This window comes from Chanos chanos, chromosome 16 (genome assembly GCF_902362185.1).
Source record: "Chanos chanos chromosome 16, fChaCha1.1, whole genome shotgun sequence".
NCBI classification, from domain to species: Eukaryota; Metazoa; Chordata; class Actinopteri; order Gonorynchiformes; family Chanidae; genus Chanos; species Chanos chanos.
In genome coordinates, this window is record NC_044510.1 from 17,334,114 (window position 1) to 17,351,613 (window position 17,500).

General features: G+C 42.1%; 3 protein-coding genes and 1 non-coding gene across 5 annotated transcripts in view; 3 read left to right on the top strand and 1 right to left on the bottom strand.

Moving 5' to 3' along the window:
- The window catches only part of chadla (chondroadherin-like a), an 8,361-nt gene extending 7,765 nt beyond the window's left edge, over positions 1-596 (top strand). Inside the window, exon 7 of the mRNA XM_030793340.1 lies at positions 56-596. Coding sequence (XP_030649200.1) covers positions 56-596 — 541 coding nt within the window. The remainder of the gene's footprint in view (positions 1-55) is intronic.
- Positions 597-4,320: 3,724 nt separating this feature from the next.
- Positions 4,321-4,392, top strand: trnaq-cug (transfer RNA glutamine (anticodon CUG)). The gene has a single exon. It is a non-coding gene; the product is annotated as a tRNA-Gln (tRNA).
- A 212-nt stretch (positions 4,393-4,604) lies between these two features.
- On the top strand, positions 4,605-11,198 carry rbx1 (ring-box 1, E3 ubiquitin protein ligase). The gene is made up of 5 exons (XM_030793673.1): positions 4,605-4,688; positions 6,172-6,250; positions 6,398-6,468; positions 10,505-10,590; positions 10,810-11,198. Exons 1-5 carry the CDS (start codon positions 4,611-4,613, stop codon positions 10,820-10,822), a joined length of 327 nt encoding a protein of 108 aa, XP_030649533.1. The 5' UTR covers positions 4,605-4,610; the 3' UTR covers positions 10,823-11,198.
- Positions 11,199-12,249: 1,051 nt separating this feature from the next.
- Positions 12,250-17,500, bottom strand: part of st13 (ST13 Hsp70 interacting protein) — a 9,222-nt gene continuing 3,971 nt past the window's right edge. For both annotated transcript variants that reach the window (XM_030793521.1, XM_030793520.1), the window contains exons 9-13: positions 17,227-17,329; positions 15,057-15,173; positions 14,052-14,109; positions 13,784-13,863; positions 12,250-13,544 (exon numbers count right to left, since the gene is read on the bottom strand). In XM_030793521.1, the coding sequence (XP_030649381.1) occupies positions 13,413-13,544; positions 13,784-13,863; positions 14,052-14,109; positions 15,057-15,173; positions 17,227-17,329 (490 nt within the window). In that variant the 3' untranslated portion in view covers positions 12,250-13,412. The remainder of the gene's footprint in view (positions 13,545-13,783; positions 13,864-14,051; positions 14,110-15,056; positions 15,174-17,226; positions 17,330-17,500) is intronic.

Below are 17,500 nucleotides of genomic sequence, written 5' to 3' on the forward strand. Positions count from 1 at the left end.
CATACGTGACATCTCTGTGTTTAACACATACATGACATCTCTGTGTTTCTCTCAGATGGATGGAGAGGACGAGACTGGAAGTGTCGGCTACGTGTGTTTACCCTCCTGAGCTGAGAGGTCAAAACGTCCTGGAAATCAACATTTTTGAAAGCTGTGCAGATGTGACCTCTGACCCTGAAAGCACATCCCCAAAGCCCCCAAAATCCACCAAACCGAAACCCACACTACTCAAGACCACACCTGTTGAGATCAGGTCTAAAGCTGGACCATTGCCTGCCAAACCCCAAACCAAATCAGCAGATCACAAACCAAAACCCAAATCCACAAAACGCAAACCAGTGGATCACAAACCAAAACCCAAATCCACAAAACGCAAACCAGTGGATCACAAACCAAAACCCAGGTCCACAAAACGCAAACCAGTGGATCACAAACCAAAACCCAAATCCACAAAACGCAAACCAGTGGATCACAAACCAAAACCCAGGTCCACAAAACGCAAACCAGTGGATCACAAACCAAAACCCAGGTCCACAAAACGCAAACCAGTGGATCACAAACCAAAACCCACATCCTCAAAACGCAAACCCACGTAGGCCACAGGAACCACCAGGATGAAGGTGATGACAGCAAAAAACACGACGAGTCTCTAAAGTCTGAATGAAATGACCAGAGGAACAGTTCACACAGTCAGCACTCCCTCTCTCTCTCTCTCTCTCTGATTCTCTGTCTGTCCCTCTCTCTCTCTCTGATTCTCTGTCTGTCCCTCTCTCTCTCTCTCTCTGATTCTCTGTCTGTCCCTCTCTCTCTCTCTGATTCTCTGTCTGTCCCTCTCTCTCTCTCTCTGATTCTCTGTCTGTCCCTCTCTCTCTCTCTCTGATTCTCTGTCTCTCTCTCTCTCTCTCTCTCTCTCTCTGATTCTCTGTCTGTCCCTCTCTCTCTCTCTCTCTGATTCTCTGTCTGTCTCTCTCTCTCTCTCTCTGATTCTTTGTCTGTCTCTCTCTCTGATTCTCTGTCTGTCTCCCTCTCTCTCTCTCTCTCTCTCTCTCTGATTCTCTGTCTGTCTCCCTCTCTCTCTCTGATTCTCTGTCTGTCCCTCTCTCTCTCTCTCTCTGATTCTCTGTCTGTCTCTCTCTCTGATTCTCTGTCTGTCTCCCTCTCTCTCTCTCTCTCTCTCTGATTCTCTGTCTGTCTCCCCCTCTCTCTCTCTCTCTGATTCTCTGTCTGTCCCTCTCTCTCTCTCTCTGATTCTCTGTCTGTCTCTCTCTCTGATTCTCTGTTTGTCTCCCTCTCTCTCTCTCTCTCTGATTCTCTGTCTGTCTCCCTCTCTCTCTCTGATTCTCTCTCTCTGATTCTCTGTCTGTCTCCCTCTCTCTCTCTCTCTCTGATTCTCTGTCTGTCCCTCTCTCTCTCTCTGATTCTCTGTCTGTCTGTCTCTCTCTCTGATTCTCTGTCTGTCTCTCTCTCTCTCTGATTCTGTCTGTCTGTCTGTCTCTCTCTCGCTCTGATTCTCTGTCTGTCTGTCTCTCTCTCTCGTACACATTCTCATACCCTCACACTCCTGCACGCACATTTAGTTGTATGTTTAACGTACTTGCAACCAAATTATTCGTAATATCCTAATAAAGTTTGTCAGTTGTTTGTGGACAGAAAGGAGTGATTGATCGTTTAAGGCATACTTAAAGGAGGGATTGATCGTTTAAGGAATACTTAAAGGAGGGATTGATCGTTTAAGGCATACTTAAAGGAGGGATTGATCGTTTAAGGCATACTTAAAGGAGGGATTGATCGTTTAAGGAATACTTAAAGGAGGGATTGATCGTTTAAGGAATACTTAAAGGAGTGATTGATCGTTTAAGGAATACTTAAAGGAGGGATTGATCGTTTAAGGAATACTTAAAGGAGGGATTGATCGTTTAAGGAATACTTAAAGGAGGGATTGATCGTTTAAGGCATACTTACTCAACAAGCGTTTTACTCAACACATCCGGCTCATAAGCCTTTATTTTGTGGCCTCCAAGAGATCTGGTTATGAATGTATAATTATTACAATTAGTCACCAAAACTCGTGTGAAAATTAGGCAGTGCGCCTTTAATTTTGTGCCACTCCAACTGACACCGGGAATGTTTAACGATAACCTACTTGCTGCGAGAGCTCATCTGTTAAACTGGGAAAAGAATTTGCTCCTTTTTTAACGATGACGAAGAGGAAAGTGGATGATGTAAACAGGGTTTCCAGCCCTGCGTGGGATTTGCTTTTGCAGAGATACATGGATGTCAGCGGTCTCAGGAAACACGGAATACAAGCGCTGCTAGGTGGGTTTCCACTGTGGGTGAAATTCTCAGCCTGGGCCAAATGAGACTGAGTCCCAACGCCACACGATACCTGTTCTAAGACAAAACAATAGGAGTCTAACAATAAGTCAGATGCAGTGTAAGTTTATTGTAGAGTTCAAAAGGCATACAACAAACTGAGTCAGGTCCCGGGCAGTGACTGACGCCTTCTCACAAAGCACCGGTTTTTATATACATTTTCTCAAAAAAAGATACACATTACCTCATCTCTTTGTATGTGGGGCGCCTCTGCCAGCCCATCTTCACAGACTCCTCTCATCGCTGGTTTATGTTACTTTATTATTGTTTAGTTCCTTTAGGTTTACCATACGTTGTCACCAATATTTACTGCCCTGCTAAGTGGTGGAGTAAGATATATCACAAACCTGGAATATTTCACCTTCTCCATATATTATGACTGACCACAACACACTGGCAGAGACGCCGACCTTATCTCACATGCAGTCTCCTAAAGGGTCACACAGGCCTCTTCTTTTTTAACAAAGAGAACTTGACGTTTCTTACAATACAAAGGATTGTATAGTTATAACTGTTAATATAAATGATTACATTGATTCACCCCTTTAATAATGAATACATTATTGTTACATTGTTTATCATAGTGGGTGGCACGGTGTTGCCTCACAGCAAGGTCTTGGGTTCGAGGCCACGGTCCTCTCTGTGTGGGGTTTGCATGTTCTCCCTGTGTCTGTGTGGGTTTCCTCCGGGAGCTCCGGTTTCCTCCCACAGTCCAAAGACATGCAGGTTGGGTGAATTGGAGACACTAGATTGCCCCTAGATATGAATGTGTGGGTGAATGTGTTTGTCTGTGTGTCTGCTCTGCGAGTGACTGGCGACCTGTCCAGGGTGTTTCCCGCCTTTCGCCCTATGAGCACTGGGATAGGCTCCAGCACCCCCCGCGACCCTAATCAGGATAAGCGGCTTAGATAATGAGTGAGTGAGTGTTTATCATGGTTGCTACAATGGTTATCTTAAAGGAGAGTAATATTTCTCCAACACCATGTTCAGTGGTATTGTTAAAAGAAATTTGTTTACCCAAATAAAATGTTTTTTCTTTATTCAAACTGCATTAAAAAAAGACTAGAAAGTCAAACTTTATTCACCCACATGACTGGTTTGTCACTCACATTGTGAATATTTTTTCATATCCCATGATGCTTTGGGATGCATTAAAAAGGACTGGCAAGACTGTACAGCATGTTAAGTAATGAAGTAAATTTTTGTTTGTATCGCGCTTTTCACAGACATGAGTCACAAACTGCTCTACAGGAGCATTACACAGCATAAAAAAACATGAAAAAGTAAAAACTAAACACGCTAAAAAAAGTGTAAACTAAGAAACACAATACATAATAAAATACACAATCTAAAAAAACCCCAAAAAACAATTAGCACATAAAAATGCTGACCTGGTGCAAACAGATGATCCTAATGCCTGTCTAAACAAAAACGTCTTTAGCTGCCGTTTAAAAGAATCCACAGAATCAGCAGAACCGTTAAACAGCAGTAGTAAATATTGTGAGTAAAACTGTGTTTTATATGTTGATAATATACTGTGGCCCTTTGCGTCTTTTGTGGCGTGGCGTCTGAAGATGAGTACCACGGATTTAAAGAGTCTGTAGTTAATCCGTTTACTGCTGCAATGCCTAATTTCACCACAAGGTGTCAGACACGGTATGAAGTAAATCGGTGCAACATTAGTTCCTCCACCGCATTTCTCTTAAGTGTTGGACTGCACTGGATGAATATTAATTCCATAGTTACCTGGATACAAAACATTTTAGACTCTTTATTTTTCTATTCATAGCCTATTTCCGTGGCCGCGTGCACCAGTCATAAGTATGATTAAAAAAGTGCTGTGTTAAAGTTAGGCTAGAAGATTTGGCACCGTCCAGAACAAGAAAATGGTGTTCACCCAGTAACTGTACACTTCAAAAAGGGTGTTGCGAACCTATTGTGACGTGAGGTTCCATGGTGTAATGGTTAGCACTCTGGACTCTGAATCCAGCGATCCGAGTTCAAATCTCGGTGGGACCTGAATTTTCCATTTTTTTCATTTACACCAACCTCGTATTTCCACAGTAAGTAGCAAAAGGAACTACATTAAAAAACAAAACAAAAAAGGAACAAAAATCCAAAACTCTAGTCTGGTAATGTCGCAAATCAGAGAAACACTGCGCATAGTATGCAAAGTCCGAACCGGTGAGCTGTAAAAGTCCCAGCACTGATCTCGCGAGATCAACTCAACGGGCAACATGGCGGCGGCAATGGATGTGGATACTCCGAGCGGCACAAACAGTGGAGCCAGTAAAAAACGTTTTGAAGTTAAAAAGGTATCGAAAAACGCTAAAAAGATCTGTAGAGTTTGTACGTTGTGTCTGTATCGATTTGTGCCTAATAACTGCTTGTTGTGTTCAAGGTACCCAAATTTTAAATTGTGAGCTAAACTAGTTAGCGGGCTGACCATATCTTAGGTTAGCTTACCTATGAGTTTGCGTTTCAGATATCAGTGGTCCGGAAACTAAAATCAAAAAGACAAATCAAGTACATGACTCTATCTCAAATAGTCGAATGTACAGTGGATTGACTAATTTTCTATATTTTCAGCATTTGCCTTGACGTTGAGCGGGAAGATACATAGCCGCAGTGTTTTTATGCTAGGATTAGCGACTAATATTCAGTTTAAACCTGAAACAATTTAAACAGGTAAAAATCGGGGCGCACATTTTGAGAGGATTTTAATAATGTTGCTGTGGTTTGAGGAGTTCATATGAATTTGTGAAAATCTGAAAATTCGGACGTTTCCGCATTAGCTGTAGCGAACATACAGCTCCACAGGGAGGGCCAACATCTGCTCCGCGAGGCTAAAGCTAATGGTTCGGCATGACCAGGGTTTAGGGATTAGACTGAATTCTCTGAAGCTACAGTGACTCAAATTGGATTTGGTAGCTTCTGGAAGTGTCATCAACAATCAACACTAGCTCTGAGAGAATTGATTCTGTCCTCATTATTACCAAAATCACATTTTCAGCGTACCATGAACCTGACAAACAAAGATGACGCCTTTAAAGTCACTGGGCAAAACCTTACACAGATAATTCGTATGTGGAAACGTGTGCCCTGGAAGGCAAGAATCGGGCAACCCAACCAGACAAACCAATTATTCACTTATTCACTATATGTTATTATCTCTAGATAGGGGTATGATTACCTCTGATAACTGGCAGTTACACCGGGTTGAGCTTTGCCGGGTTAAGTGTCTTAACGTAAACAACTGGAGTAAACACGAGGTTGCTGTTGTAACGCCAGGATCACCCCCTGCCCCTTGACTCGCTAACTTTAATTACCATCAGTAGATAGTTGACCATTTCACTTGAATTTTTGACCGTGTATACACAACCTTGCAAATTCAACTACGAAACTCTTTTGTGATCCCGTTGTGCTGTTTCTTCTATTATTGTCAGTCAACCCACATAAAATGAGAACACGCGTTGACTGAACTTAACCGCCCTCAGAAGTGGCGTTGGAAGGTCGCTACACACCATCAATATAGGCTTGGTTAGCTAACTAGAATTACCATCAGTAGAGACTGGACTGGCTAACTAGAATTACCAACTGTAGAGACTGAACTGGCTAACTAGAATTACCATCAGTAGAGACTGGACTGGCTAACTAGAATTACCATCTGTAGAGACTGGACTAGCTAACTAATTACTATCTGTAAAGCTGTTGACAGCACCTCTGAGTGGTGGTTATGGCTGTCCATCAGTATGTTAAAACTCTCTCTCTCTCTCTCTCTCTCTGTCTCTGTGTCAGTGGAACGCGGTTGCACTGTGGGCCTGGGATATCGTGGTGGATAACTGTGCTATCTGCCGAAACCACATCATGGACCTGTGTGAGTGTGCGGAGTTTAAATGGGCTGAAAGATGTAAAAATGAATGGATTTAATTTATATGTGACTTAGTGAAGCATTGTGCTGAGCTCACCTGCGTTAGACTGCCCCGCTGACACCCTGTGCTGCGCCTTTGTGTACATTCAACAGGCATCGAGTGCCAGGCTAACCAAGCGTCGGCGACATCAGAGGAGTGCACGGTCGCGTGGGGCGTCTGTAACGTAAGTCTAGCGTCAGTCGCTCATTAACTCGTTACTAAGCGCAGATTAGCGAAGCAGGCGGCCAGAGACAGACGCCAGGCAGTCTTTAGCTTGTCTGTCCACAACACAAACTCCAGAGATGTTCAAAAAATACATCTTAGCGTAACTTTGAACTTGTTTCGCTTCGATATCAGCGATGTACCAATCACAATACTGATAAATATGATTTCTACAGCGGGTAAAAGTTTAGAGTTAGCTGTGTTGATGTCGTAATGTTGTTGTCTGATAAAAGTTAACTCTTGTAGTTTAAAGTGTAAGAGACAGGTATATAATAGTTTGTAGTGTAAGAGACAGGTATATAATAGTTTGTAGTGTAAGAGACAGGTATATAATAGTTTGTAGTGTAAGAGACAGGTATATAATAGTTTAAAGTGTAAGAGACAGGTATATAATAGTTTAAAGTGTAAGAGACAGGTATATAATAGTTTGTAGTGTAAGAGACAGGTATATAAGAGTTTGTAGTGTAAGAGACAGGTATATAAGAGTTTGTAGTGTAAGAGACAGGTATATAAGAGTTTGTAGTGTAAGAGACAGGTATATAAGAGTTTGTAGTGTAAGAGACAGGTATATAATAGTTTGTAGTGTAAGAGACAGGTATATAATAGTTTGTAGTGTAAGAGACAGGTATATAATAGTTTAAAGTGTAAGAGACAGGTATATAATAGTTTAAAGTGTAAGAGACAGGTATATAATAGTTTGTAGTGTAAGAGACAGGTATATAAGAGTTTGTAGTGTAAGAGACAGGTATATAAGAGTTTGTAGTGTAAGAGACAGGTATATAAGAGTTTGTAGTGTAAGAGACAGGTATATAATAGTTTGTAGTGTAAGAGACAGGTATATAATAGTTTGTAGTGTAAGAGACAGGTATATAATAGTTTAAAGTGTAAGAGACAGGTATATAATAGTTTGTAGTGTAAGAGACAGGTATATAATAGTTTAAAGTGTAAGAGACAGGTATATAATAGTTTGTAGTGTAAGAGACAGGTATATAATAGTTTAAAGTGTAAGAGACAGGTATATAATAGTTTGTAGTGTAAGAGACAGGTATATAAGAGTTTGTAGTGTAAGAGACAGGTATATAAGAGTTTGTAGTGTAAGAGACAGGTATATAAGAGTTTGTAGTGTAAGAGACAGGTATATAATAGTTTGTATTGTAAGAGACAGGTATATAAGAGTTTGTAGTGTAAGAGACAGGTATATAATAGTTTGTAGTGTAAGAGACAGGTATATAATAGTTTAAAGTGTAAGAGACAGGTATATAATAGTTTGTAGTGTAAGAGACAGGTATATAATAGTTTAAAGTGTAAGAGACAGGTATATAATAGTTTGTAGTGTAAGAGACAGGTATATAATAGTTTAAAGTGTAAGAGACAGGTATATAATAGTTTGTAGTGTAAGAGACAGGTATATAATAGTTTGTAGTGTAAGAGACAGGTATATAATAGTTTGTAGTGTAAGAGACAGGTATATAATAGTTTATAGTATAGGGGCCTTAAACTATAAACTACTATATGTATCTATGGGTCATAGGTCTAGTGTAATGTAAGACTGTTGGCGTATAGTGATTACAGTCAGACAGTGAGTGTATGTAAGTGTTTAGTCTTTATTGTGGTGATGTCAGACAGTGAGTGTATGTAAGTGTTTAGTCTTTACTGTGGTGATGTCAGACAGTGAGTGTATGTAATTGTTTAGTCTTTATTGTGGTGATGTCAGACAGTGAGTGTATGTAATTGTTTAGTCTTTATTGTGGTGATGTCAGACAGTGAGTGTATGTAAGTGTTTAGTCTTTACTGTGGTGATGTCAGACAGTGAGTGTATGTAATTGTTTAGTCTTTACTGTGGTGATGTCAGACAGTAAGTGTATGTAATTGTTTAGTCTTTATTGTGGTGATGTCAGACAGTGAGTGTATGTAATTGTTTAGTCTTTACTGTGGTGATGTCAGACAGTGAGTGTATGTAATTGTTTAGTCTTTACTGTGGTGATGTCAGACAGTAAGTGTATGTAATTGTTTAGTCTTTACTGTGGTGATGTCAGACAGTGAGTGTATGTAATTGTTTAGTCTTTATTGTGGTGATGTCAGACAGTGAGTGTATGTAATTGTTTAGTCTTTATTGTGGTGATGTCAGACAGTGAGTGTATGTAAGTGTTTAGTCTTTACTGTGGTGATGTCAGACAGTGAGTGTATGTAATTGTTTAGTCTTTACTGTGGTGATGTCAGACAGTAAGTGTATGTAATTGTTTAGTCTTTATTGTGGTGATGTCAGACAGTGAGTGTATGTAATTGTTTAGTCTTTACTGTGGTGATGTCAGACAGTGAGTGTATGTAATTGTTTAGTCTTTACTGTGGTGATGTCAGACAGTGAGTGTATGTAAGTGTTTAGTCTTTACTGTGGTGATGTCAGACAGTGAGTGTATGTAATTGTTTAGTCTTTATTGTGGTGATGTCAGACAGTGAGTGTATGTAATTGTTTAGTCTTTACTATGGTGATGTCATACAGTAAGTGTATATAATTGTTTAGTCTTTACTGTGGTGATGTCAGACAGTGAGTGTATGTAATTGTTTAGTCTTTATTGTGGTGATGTCAGACAGTGAGTGTATGTAATTGTTTAGTCTTTACTGTGGTGATGTCAGACAGTGAGTGTATGTAATTGTTTAGTCTTTACTGTGGTGATGTCAGACAGTGAGTGTATGTAATTGTTTAGTCTTTATTGTGGTGATGTCAGACAGTGAGTGTATGTAATTGTTTAGTCTTTACTGTGGTGATGTCAGACAGTAAGTGTTTAGTCTTTACTGTGGTGATGTCAGACAGTGAGTGTATGTAATTGTTTAGTCTTTACTGTGGTGATGTCAGACAGTAAGTGTATGTAAGTGTTTAGTCTTTACTGTGGTGATGTCAGACAGTGAGTGTATGTAATTGTTTAGTCTTTACTGTGGTGATGTCAGACAGTGAGTGTATGTAAGTGTTTAGTCTTTACTGTGGTGATGTCAGACAGTGAGTGTATGTAATTGTTTAGTCTTTACTGTGGTGATGTCAGACAGTGAGTGTATGTAATTGTTTAGTCTTTACTGTGGTGATGTCAGACAGTGAGTGTATGTAATTGTTTAGTCTTTATTGTGGTGATGTCAGACAGTGAGTGTATGTAATTGTTTAGTCTTTATTGTGGTGATGTCAGACAGTGAGTGTATGTAATTGTTTAGTCTTTATTGTGGTGATGTCAGACAGTGAGTGTATGTAAGTGTTTAGTCTTTACTGTGGTGATGTCAGACAGTGAGTGTATGTAATTGTTTAGTCTTTACTGTGGTGATGTCAGACAGTAAGTGTATGTAATTGTTTAGTCTTTATTGTGGTGATGTCAGACAGTGAGTGTATGTAATTGTTTAGTCTTTACTGTGGTGATGTCAGACAGTGAGTGTATGTAATTGTTTAGTCTTTACTGTGGTGATGTCAGACAGTGAGTGTATGTAAGTGTTTAGTCTTTACTGTGGTGATGTCAGACAGTGAGTGTATGTAAGTGTTTAGTCTTTACTGTGGTGATGTCAGACAGTGAGTGTATGTAATTGTTTAGTCTTTACTGTGGTGATGTCAGACAGTGAGTGTATGTAATTGTTTAGTCTTTACTGTGGTGATGTCAGACAGTGAGTGTATGTAAGTGTTTAGTCTTTACTGTGGTGATGTCAGACAGTGAGTGTATGTAATTGTTTAGTCTTTACTGTGGTGATACAGTGGACTATGGGGAGTCTGTAATGATGCTTTTTGCCCGTTGTGCAGTAGTGCTATAGAAATGTAATTGAATTGAGTAGAGCAGGGAGGTGTTCCAGAAAGCGGGTTTAGTGAAAAACTCAGAGTGAGTAGTAAACTCAGAGTGAGTAGTCAACCTTCTAACAGAAGAGCCCTGTTGCTTGTGGTTTGCAGGAGAATGAAGCCGTAGGGCTGTCCACAGGTTAGCTGTCATGTGGACTGTCCTTGTTTATGTCTCTTGGTTTTTTTTTCCCAGCATGCTTTCCATTTCCACTGTATCTCTCGCTGGCTGAAGACCAGACAGGTGTGTCCTCTGGACAACAGGGAGTGGGAGTTCCAGAAGTGAGTGTTTCACTTACACACACACACACATATACACATACAGATACACAGATACACAGACATACAGATACACACATATACATAAAACATACATACACATATGCACATATACACACACACAAACACACGAGACCTGTGGCCCTGCACTGGCAGAAAAACACGATATGGTAAACATGAATGGTATGGGATTAATGGTGTTTGCTCTCTGTTTGTCTACAGGTACGGACACTGAGATGTGATCGCGTGGACCATTCAGGATTCAAGCTGAAAACTTAACATTGCTCCCTGTGTGTCTCTCCCTGTCTCAGAACCACCCCTCACTGAGCCCCACCCCCCACTAAACCCCACCCCCAGAACCGCCCTGTCGTAGACCCCGGCCTCCTCACACCTTCATTTGTGCTTTAGACAGAGAGGACTACCGTTTTTCTTTTCTCTTTGTGCAGATATTGTTCTAAGTTATAAATAAACACGCCGTGTGGCCGTAGGGCGTCTCGGATCATTTTTTTAGGAGTTACACTCTTACCTGGATTTCATTTTGTTTTTATCCACAACTATGATATGATTTTATACCACTGATAATGGGCCCCATTAAAACTGATTTGAATGTCCCAACACTCCCTCTGTCTGTTTTTATCACATCACAAACTCCAAAGAAGCATACACACACACACACACACCCCCTGTACAGGCTCACTGTTAGTCATATACACTCTTTAGGCTGTGCATTATGCTCTTTAGGCTGTACAACTGATTCACGTTGAGATCCAGGAGCTTAATGGTATAAACGTGAACCAAAGACAACCTGCAGAGAGCAACTGCACCGACCCTGACGCTGCAAGCTACCGGGGCCCCGGAGACGCGCCTGCTGCTGTCATTTAGGAAATGGTGAAAAGGTTCTGTAATGCCCAGGGGTGTGGGAAAGCCCTCCTGTGAACCTATCGGCCAGAGGAACAGGAAATAGAGCCCAGCCGATAAATCGGCCTGCCGATATTATCGGCCGATATTAGCTGATTGCAGATAAATTGGTATCGGCGTTGATAACGGCTGATAAACGACAATACAAAAGAGACGGAAGAGGGATTCTTCGACCGTGTCGACATTCATCTCAGCCATGCCTGGTTTTGCTGCAGTAACGTGAAAGTCAGTAATCAGTCAAACATCAAAATTTACGTTAACGTTAGGGTAGCTGAGTATCAATATATCATTATCGGATTTTTAAATCATCAGATATCGAAATTGGTATCGGTCTGAAAAATCCTGTATCGGTTCGGCTCTAATAGGAAAGCCCTCCTCTTCTCTGACTCTATTGGCTGCATGAGTCAAAAGTTACACCCAGGAGCTGTTCTGCAGTGCACCCTTCCTCCAGAAGACTTTTTTCAAAGCGTTCCCCATTCAGAACATACACTGAGTGAGTGAGTGTGTGTGTGTGTGTGTGTTTGAGGACGTGCTGGTCACTCATCTCCATGCACTGGGGCTAATGTCTGTATTTGTGGGCTCTGCATCATCTAATTTAAAGAGGTTCAACTGAGAGAGTTTCAGACAGGAAAACTCACACACCACTCGGCACCTCTGTCACCCTTTACGTTTTAAACACTCAAAGTGAAATGGCGGGAAAAAAAATATATATATATATATATAACAATAATGGTGCAAAAACAGTTTGCAACAACCAAAAATTTATTGACTGAAATGATTAATGATTCAAATTACAAATTTTCCACGGCAAAGGAAAACAGCTTTGTTTCCATACCTTTTTGCTCTGAGCAGAGAAACAGAGGGGTTAAGAAAAAGAGAACTGTGTCATGGTACATTTAAGGTACAGAGAGAGAGAGAGAGAGAGAGAGAGATGAACATTAAAGAAAACCTGAGGGAAGAACTCCTTTACCAAAAACAAACAAACAAACAAACAAACAAAAAAAAACACGCCCTTGGGGTCCGACGCAGAGCAGAAAAGGTTTAATCTCACACAGAAGATGAAGAGCAGAAAAGGTTTAATCTCACACAGAAGATGAAGAGCAGAAAAGGTTTAATCTCACACAGAAGCGATGGACGAGTCAGTGAGTTTAACTTTGCCCTAACCCTGGTCACTAACTCAGTCAAATGACATGCTGATGCATATACAAGACAACACGCTGTTTCTCATGACAGATGGATCACACGTGAAGATTAAGGAGTTTCAATATGAGGTAACAGATAGATTAGGATTAAAGTTTAAAGGCTTACATTTACTTTCAGAATTTTTAACAAAGGAATTGTTCAATAAAATGTCATCTTTTCACCCCTGTGGCCTTACCCTCAACCAAATCCATAGACTGAGGTTTGATTCATCCACCTACCATCCTGATCCACACCAAAGTAATCCAGACGCTCATAAAACACATTGGGCAAAAACCACCCCCAGGTGTCTTTAAGGTCAGAGGCCAGAGAGGTGACCTTTTCCCTTGAGGTCATCAAAGCCCTGTGTGTGTGTTTCTTGGGGATGTTTGATGTGTGTGTGGGGTTCTGGCCAGAGTCTGTGACTGTGGTCTGGAAAAGTCCATGACTGATCTCTAACCAGCTTAGTAAGGCTGCCCCCCCCCCTTATAGAGAATGTAAGATTTTTATTTTTATTTTTATTTATCGCCCTCCACCTGTCAGGTTTCTGTCCTCCAATCACTGGAGAGTAAAAATTTACCATGGCCCACCCCCAACCAAAAATGAGTCCCCTGCTCCCTAAATTCACACAACATGGGATTACATCACACCACACACTCCTCCTTCTCTCCTCTCCCTGTCTCTCTCCTTCTCTCCTTTCTGCCGCGTCTGGTCCACTGAGCGGAGGTCTAGGGCGCTTGCCCCCCGAACTTGGTGCTGAGTTTGGTGATGAGCGACATGATTTTGGGGTTGTTCTGATATTTGGCGATGTTGGCTGGATTCTGGGCCACGTCCTGGAAGGCCGCCATCACCTCAGGGTCCTAATGCACACAGACAAACTGTGTTTGGTCATTCAGTTCATGCTTCTGTCCAGTCTCTGCTGGTCTTTTTTCTCTCTCACAGACTGTAACACTAACCCAGGAAGAGTGGCCTCGTCCCCAGACACCAGACATTACGCGAATGTCACATTATTCAGGCAAGACACAGGATTGGCTACATACTAAAACGCCAGCATGTGATTGGCTACACAGAGGGAGAAGTGATGCGTGATTGGCTGTACCTTCATGGCCATGAGGACCTCAGGGTCATTCAAAAGGTCTCCTAATCCAGGCATCCCACCTGGGAAACCACCAGCGCCACCTACGGGATGGGAGGTAATACAGTCAACTAGACAACAGCTGCTTCAGACCAGTCTGTGCTTCCTCATCCATCCAGCACTCACAGGCAATCCTCATCACACACGCCAACTCTGACTGATGTTTAACAGCTTCTTCAACACAACTACAGTCACTGGACGACAGACAGACAGACAGACAGACAGGTCGTACCTGGGAATCCTGGGAAACCTCCGTGTGCTCCTCCAGCTGCCTGCCTGGCCTCCTCCTCCTGCAGAGACACACACACACACACCACACACATACACACATATACACACACACCACATACACACGGACACATCACACACAGACACATCACACACAGACACATCACACAGGTAGACACAGACACACATACATACGTTATAAGGCCAAGCTCTATTTCAGACACACTGGTTCGTCTGTATGGTGTGCGCTGTCTGTCTGTATGGTGTGCGCTGTCTGTATGGTGTGCGCTGTCTGTATGGTGTGAGCTGTCTGTCTGTCTGTATGGTGTGCGCTGTCTGTATGGTGTGCGCTGTCTGTCTGTATGGTGTGCGCTGTCTGTATGGTGTGAGCTGTCTGTCTGTATGTATGGTGTGAGCTAGTTGTCTGTATGTATGGTGTGTGTGGTCTGTCTGTATGGTGTGTGGTCTGTCTGTCTGTCTGGTGCGCGCTGTCTGTCTGTCTGTATGGTGTGCGCTGTCTGTATGGTGTGTGGTCTGTCTGTCTGTATGGTGTGTGGTCTGTCTGTCTGTATGGTGTGAGCTGTCTGTCTGTCTGTCTGTATGGTGTGAGCTGTCTGTCTGTCTGTCTGTATGGTGTGTGCTGTCTGTCTGTCTGTATGGTGTGTGCTGTCTGTCTGTCTGTATGGTGTGTGTGGTCTGTCTGTCTGTATGGTGTGTGTGGTCTGTCTGTCTGTATGGTGTGTGGTCTGTCTGTCTGTATGGTGTGAGCTGTCTGTCTGTATGGTGTGAGCTAGCTGTCTGTCTGTATGGTGTGTGGTCTGTCTGTCTGTATGGTGTGAGCTGTCTGTTTGTATGGTGTGAGCTGTCTGTCTGTCTGTATGGTGTGAGCTAGCTGTCTGTCTGTTTGGTGTGTGGTCTGTCTGTCTGTATGGTGTGAGCTGTCTGTCTGTCTGTCTGTATGGTGTGTGCTGTCTGTCTGTCTGTATGGTGTGTGCTGTCTGTCTCTTACCCTCTGTGCTCTCTCATGTTCCTCTCTTGCTTTCTTCACTCGTTCCTGTCTCTCTCTTATCTCTCTCTCCTCACGCTTACGCTCATACTTACGCCTGTGCTCAATGATTTTATTGGCCTGTGGGGAGACAAAAGCGCGTGCACGCGCGCACACACACACACACGCACACAGATACACACACACACACAGATACACACACCCGTACGCACACACACACACAGATTAGTAAGCTGTACTGTTATAGATACAGTGTAAGAACACGACTTTTTGTGAAGTGGGATGAGTGTGTTTGGATTTGGGGGAGAGTGTGTTTGTGTGTATGTGTGTGTGTGTGTGAGTGTGAGAGAGAGTGTGTGAGTGTGAGAGAGAGTGTGTGTGTGTATGTATGTATGTGTGTGTGTTTGTGTGAGAGAGGGTGTGTGAGTGTGAGAGAGAGTGTGTGAGTGTGAGAGAGAGTGTGTGTGTGTGTGTGTGTGTGTGTATGTGTATGTGTGTATGTATGCGTGTGTGTTTGTGTGAGAGAGGATTTGTGAGTGTGAGAGAGAGTGTGTGTGTATCGGTGTGTGTGTGTGTGTGTGTGTGTGTGTGTCAGGGTTGTGCACAGACATTTTGGGGGACAGGTGCTCAACTGAAAAAAAGAGCCTCTCTCTAATAATTATTTATAAAAAGTAAAGTTACATACAGTAGCACATCTTTTACTTACTCACATACTTATTTATTTCAGTACTCATAAACTCATGTTTAATACTCATCCACTCGTCTTTAATACTCATCCACTCATCTTTAATACTCATCCACTCATCTTTAATACTCATCCACTCATCTTTAATACGCAACAGATTTCTACAACATTATCAACTCACACAGAGACAATGGTCTTTAGCATTTACTATCTCTACATTTATCCCAAGAACAGACAACAACAAAACAATGCCACACTGTGCAGGCTTTAGTGGTCTATAAAAGAAATTACCATTCAATGATATGATGTCTATTTGACATCTAATATTCAGCTAAAGTTACTAATACTAAATACTAATATTCAGCTAAAGTAGTTGCATATCTGATTTAGAATCGCCAAACCACTCTGTGTAGTTCAAATAAATTGTGGGCCTATACTAAGATTCCAATAAAATCAGAAGAACAGTTACATTTTCAAATCTGAACTTGTAAAGATAATGTTCTAAGCTACATCCTAAAGCTTTTGCTAATCAGTATGAGCAAGTAAACTGGACGATTCAGATATTTGCACATTTTCTTATGGCGGGTGACAGGTCGGCTAACGTCTCTGATATCCAGATATGACTGCATAGACTTTTCACCACGTAATGCATGTTTATTTGATGTCATAGACTATTCACCACGTAGTGCATGTTTATTTGATGTCATAGACTATTCACCACGTAATGCATGTTTATTTGATTGCATAGACTATTCACCACGTAATGCATGTTTATTTGATGTCATAGACTATTCACCACGTAGTGCATGTTTATTTGATGTCATAGACTATTCACCACGTAATGCATGTTTATTTGATTGCATAGACTATTCACCACGTAATGCATGTTTATTTGTTTCAGTTGCCTGACGAAGGAACTAGCCTACTGGAGTTCACTCGTTTTCACTGACGGCGCTATTTTACGCCAGACTAGCTTGCTTGTCGTTAAGCTTAATGGTGGGCTATTGTCTGAGTCAGGCTGGCAGTACTGAGATGTTTTAATAGCGGTTTAATTTCACGACAGTGACAAGCGGTGCCGAGGCTTAGGGCCAACACTGTCGGTCCCTGGCTGTCAGCGGTGAGGGCGGGTCAGGGAGACGTGGACGCGGCTCTGTAGGGTGTTCAGTTTGGGTGTGTTCACTGTGGTGGCTGTCACAAGGGAAGTCGAAGAGGGGGGGGCAGGGGCTCGTGCGGTCGCGCAGAATCAGAACTCAAATGTCGGGCATCACGACACGCTCTTAACTGAGAACTGATGCCATGGCCCAATTTAAAAACTAAAATATAAAATTAAAAAAAGAACTAGGAAAAAAATGTCTTGCATAAAAGGGCACTTATCTGGTCAGAGGTCAAAAGGGCAGGTGCTTGAGCACCACCTGGGGTCTATCTGTGCTCGTGCCTGGTGTGTGTGTGTGCACACATGTGTATTGTGTGTGTATAGTGTGTTTTTACCTTAGGCTGGACTTCTTTGAGCATGGCACTGGCGTCCTCGTCATAGTCCAGTTTACAAGCTGTGGCCAAGTCCTTCACTGCCTCCTCCCAGTGACCCAGCAACCTACTCACAACACACACACACACACACACACACACACACACCCCAACAGGACCAGACACACACAAACACACCCCAACAGGACCAGACACACACACACACACCAACAGGACCAGACACACACACACACACACACCAACAGGACCAGACACACACACACACACCCACCAACAG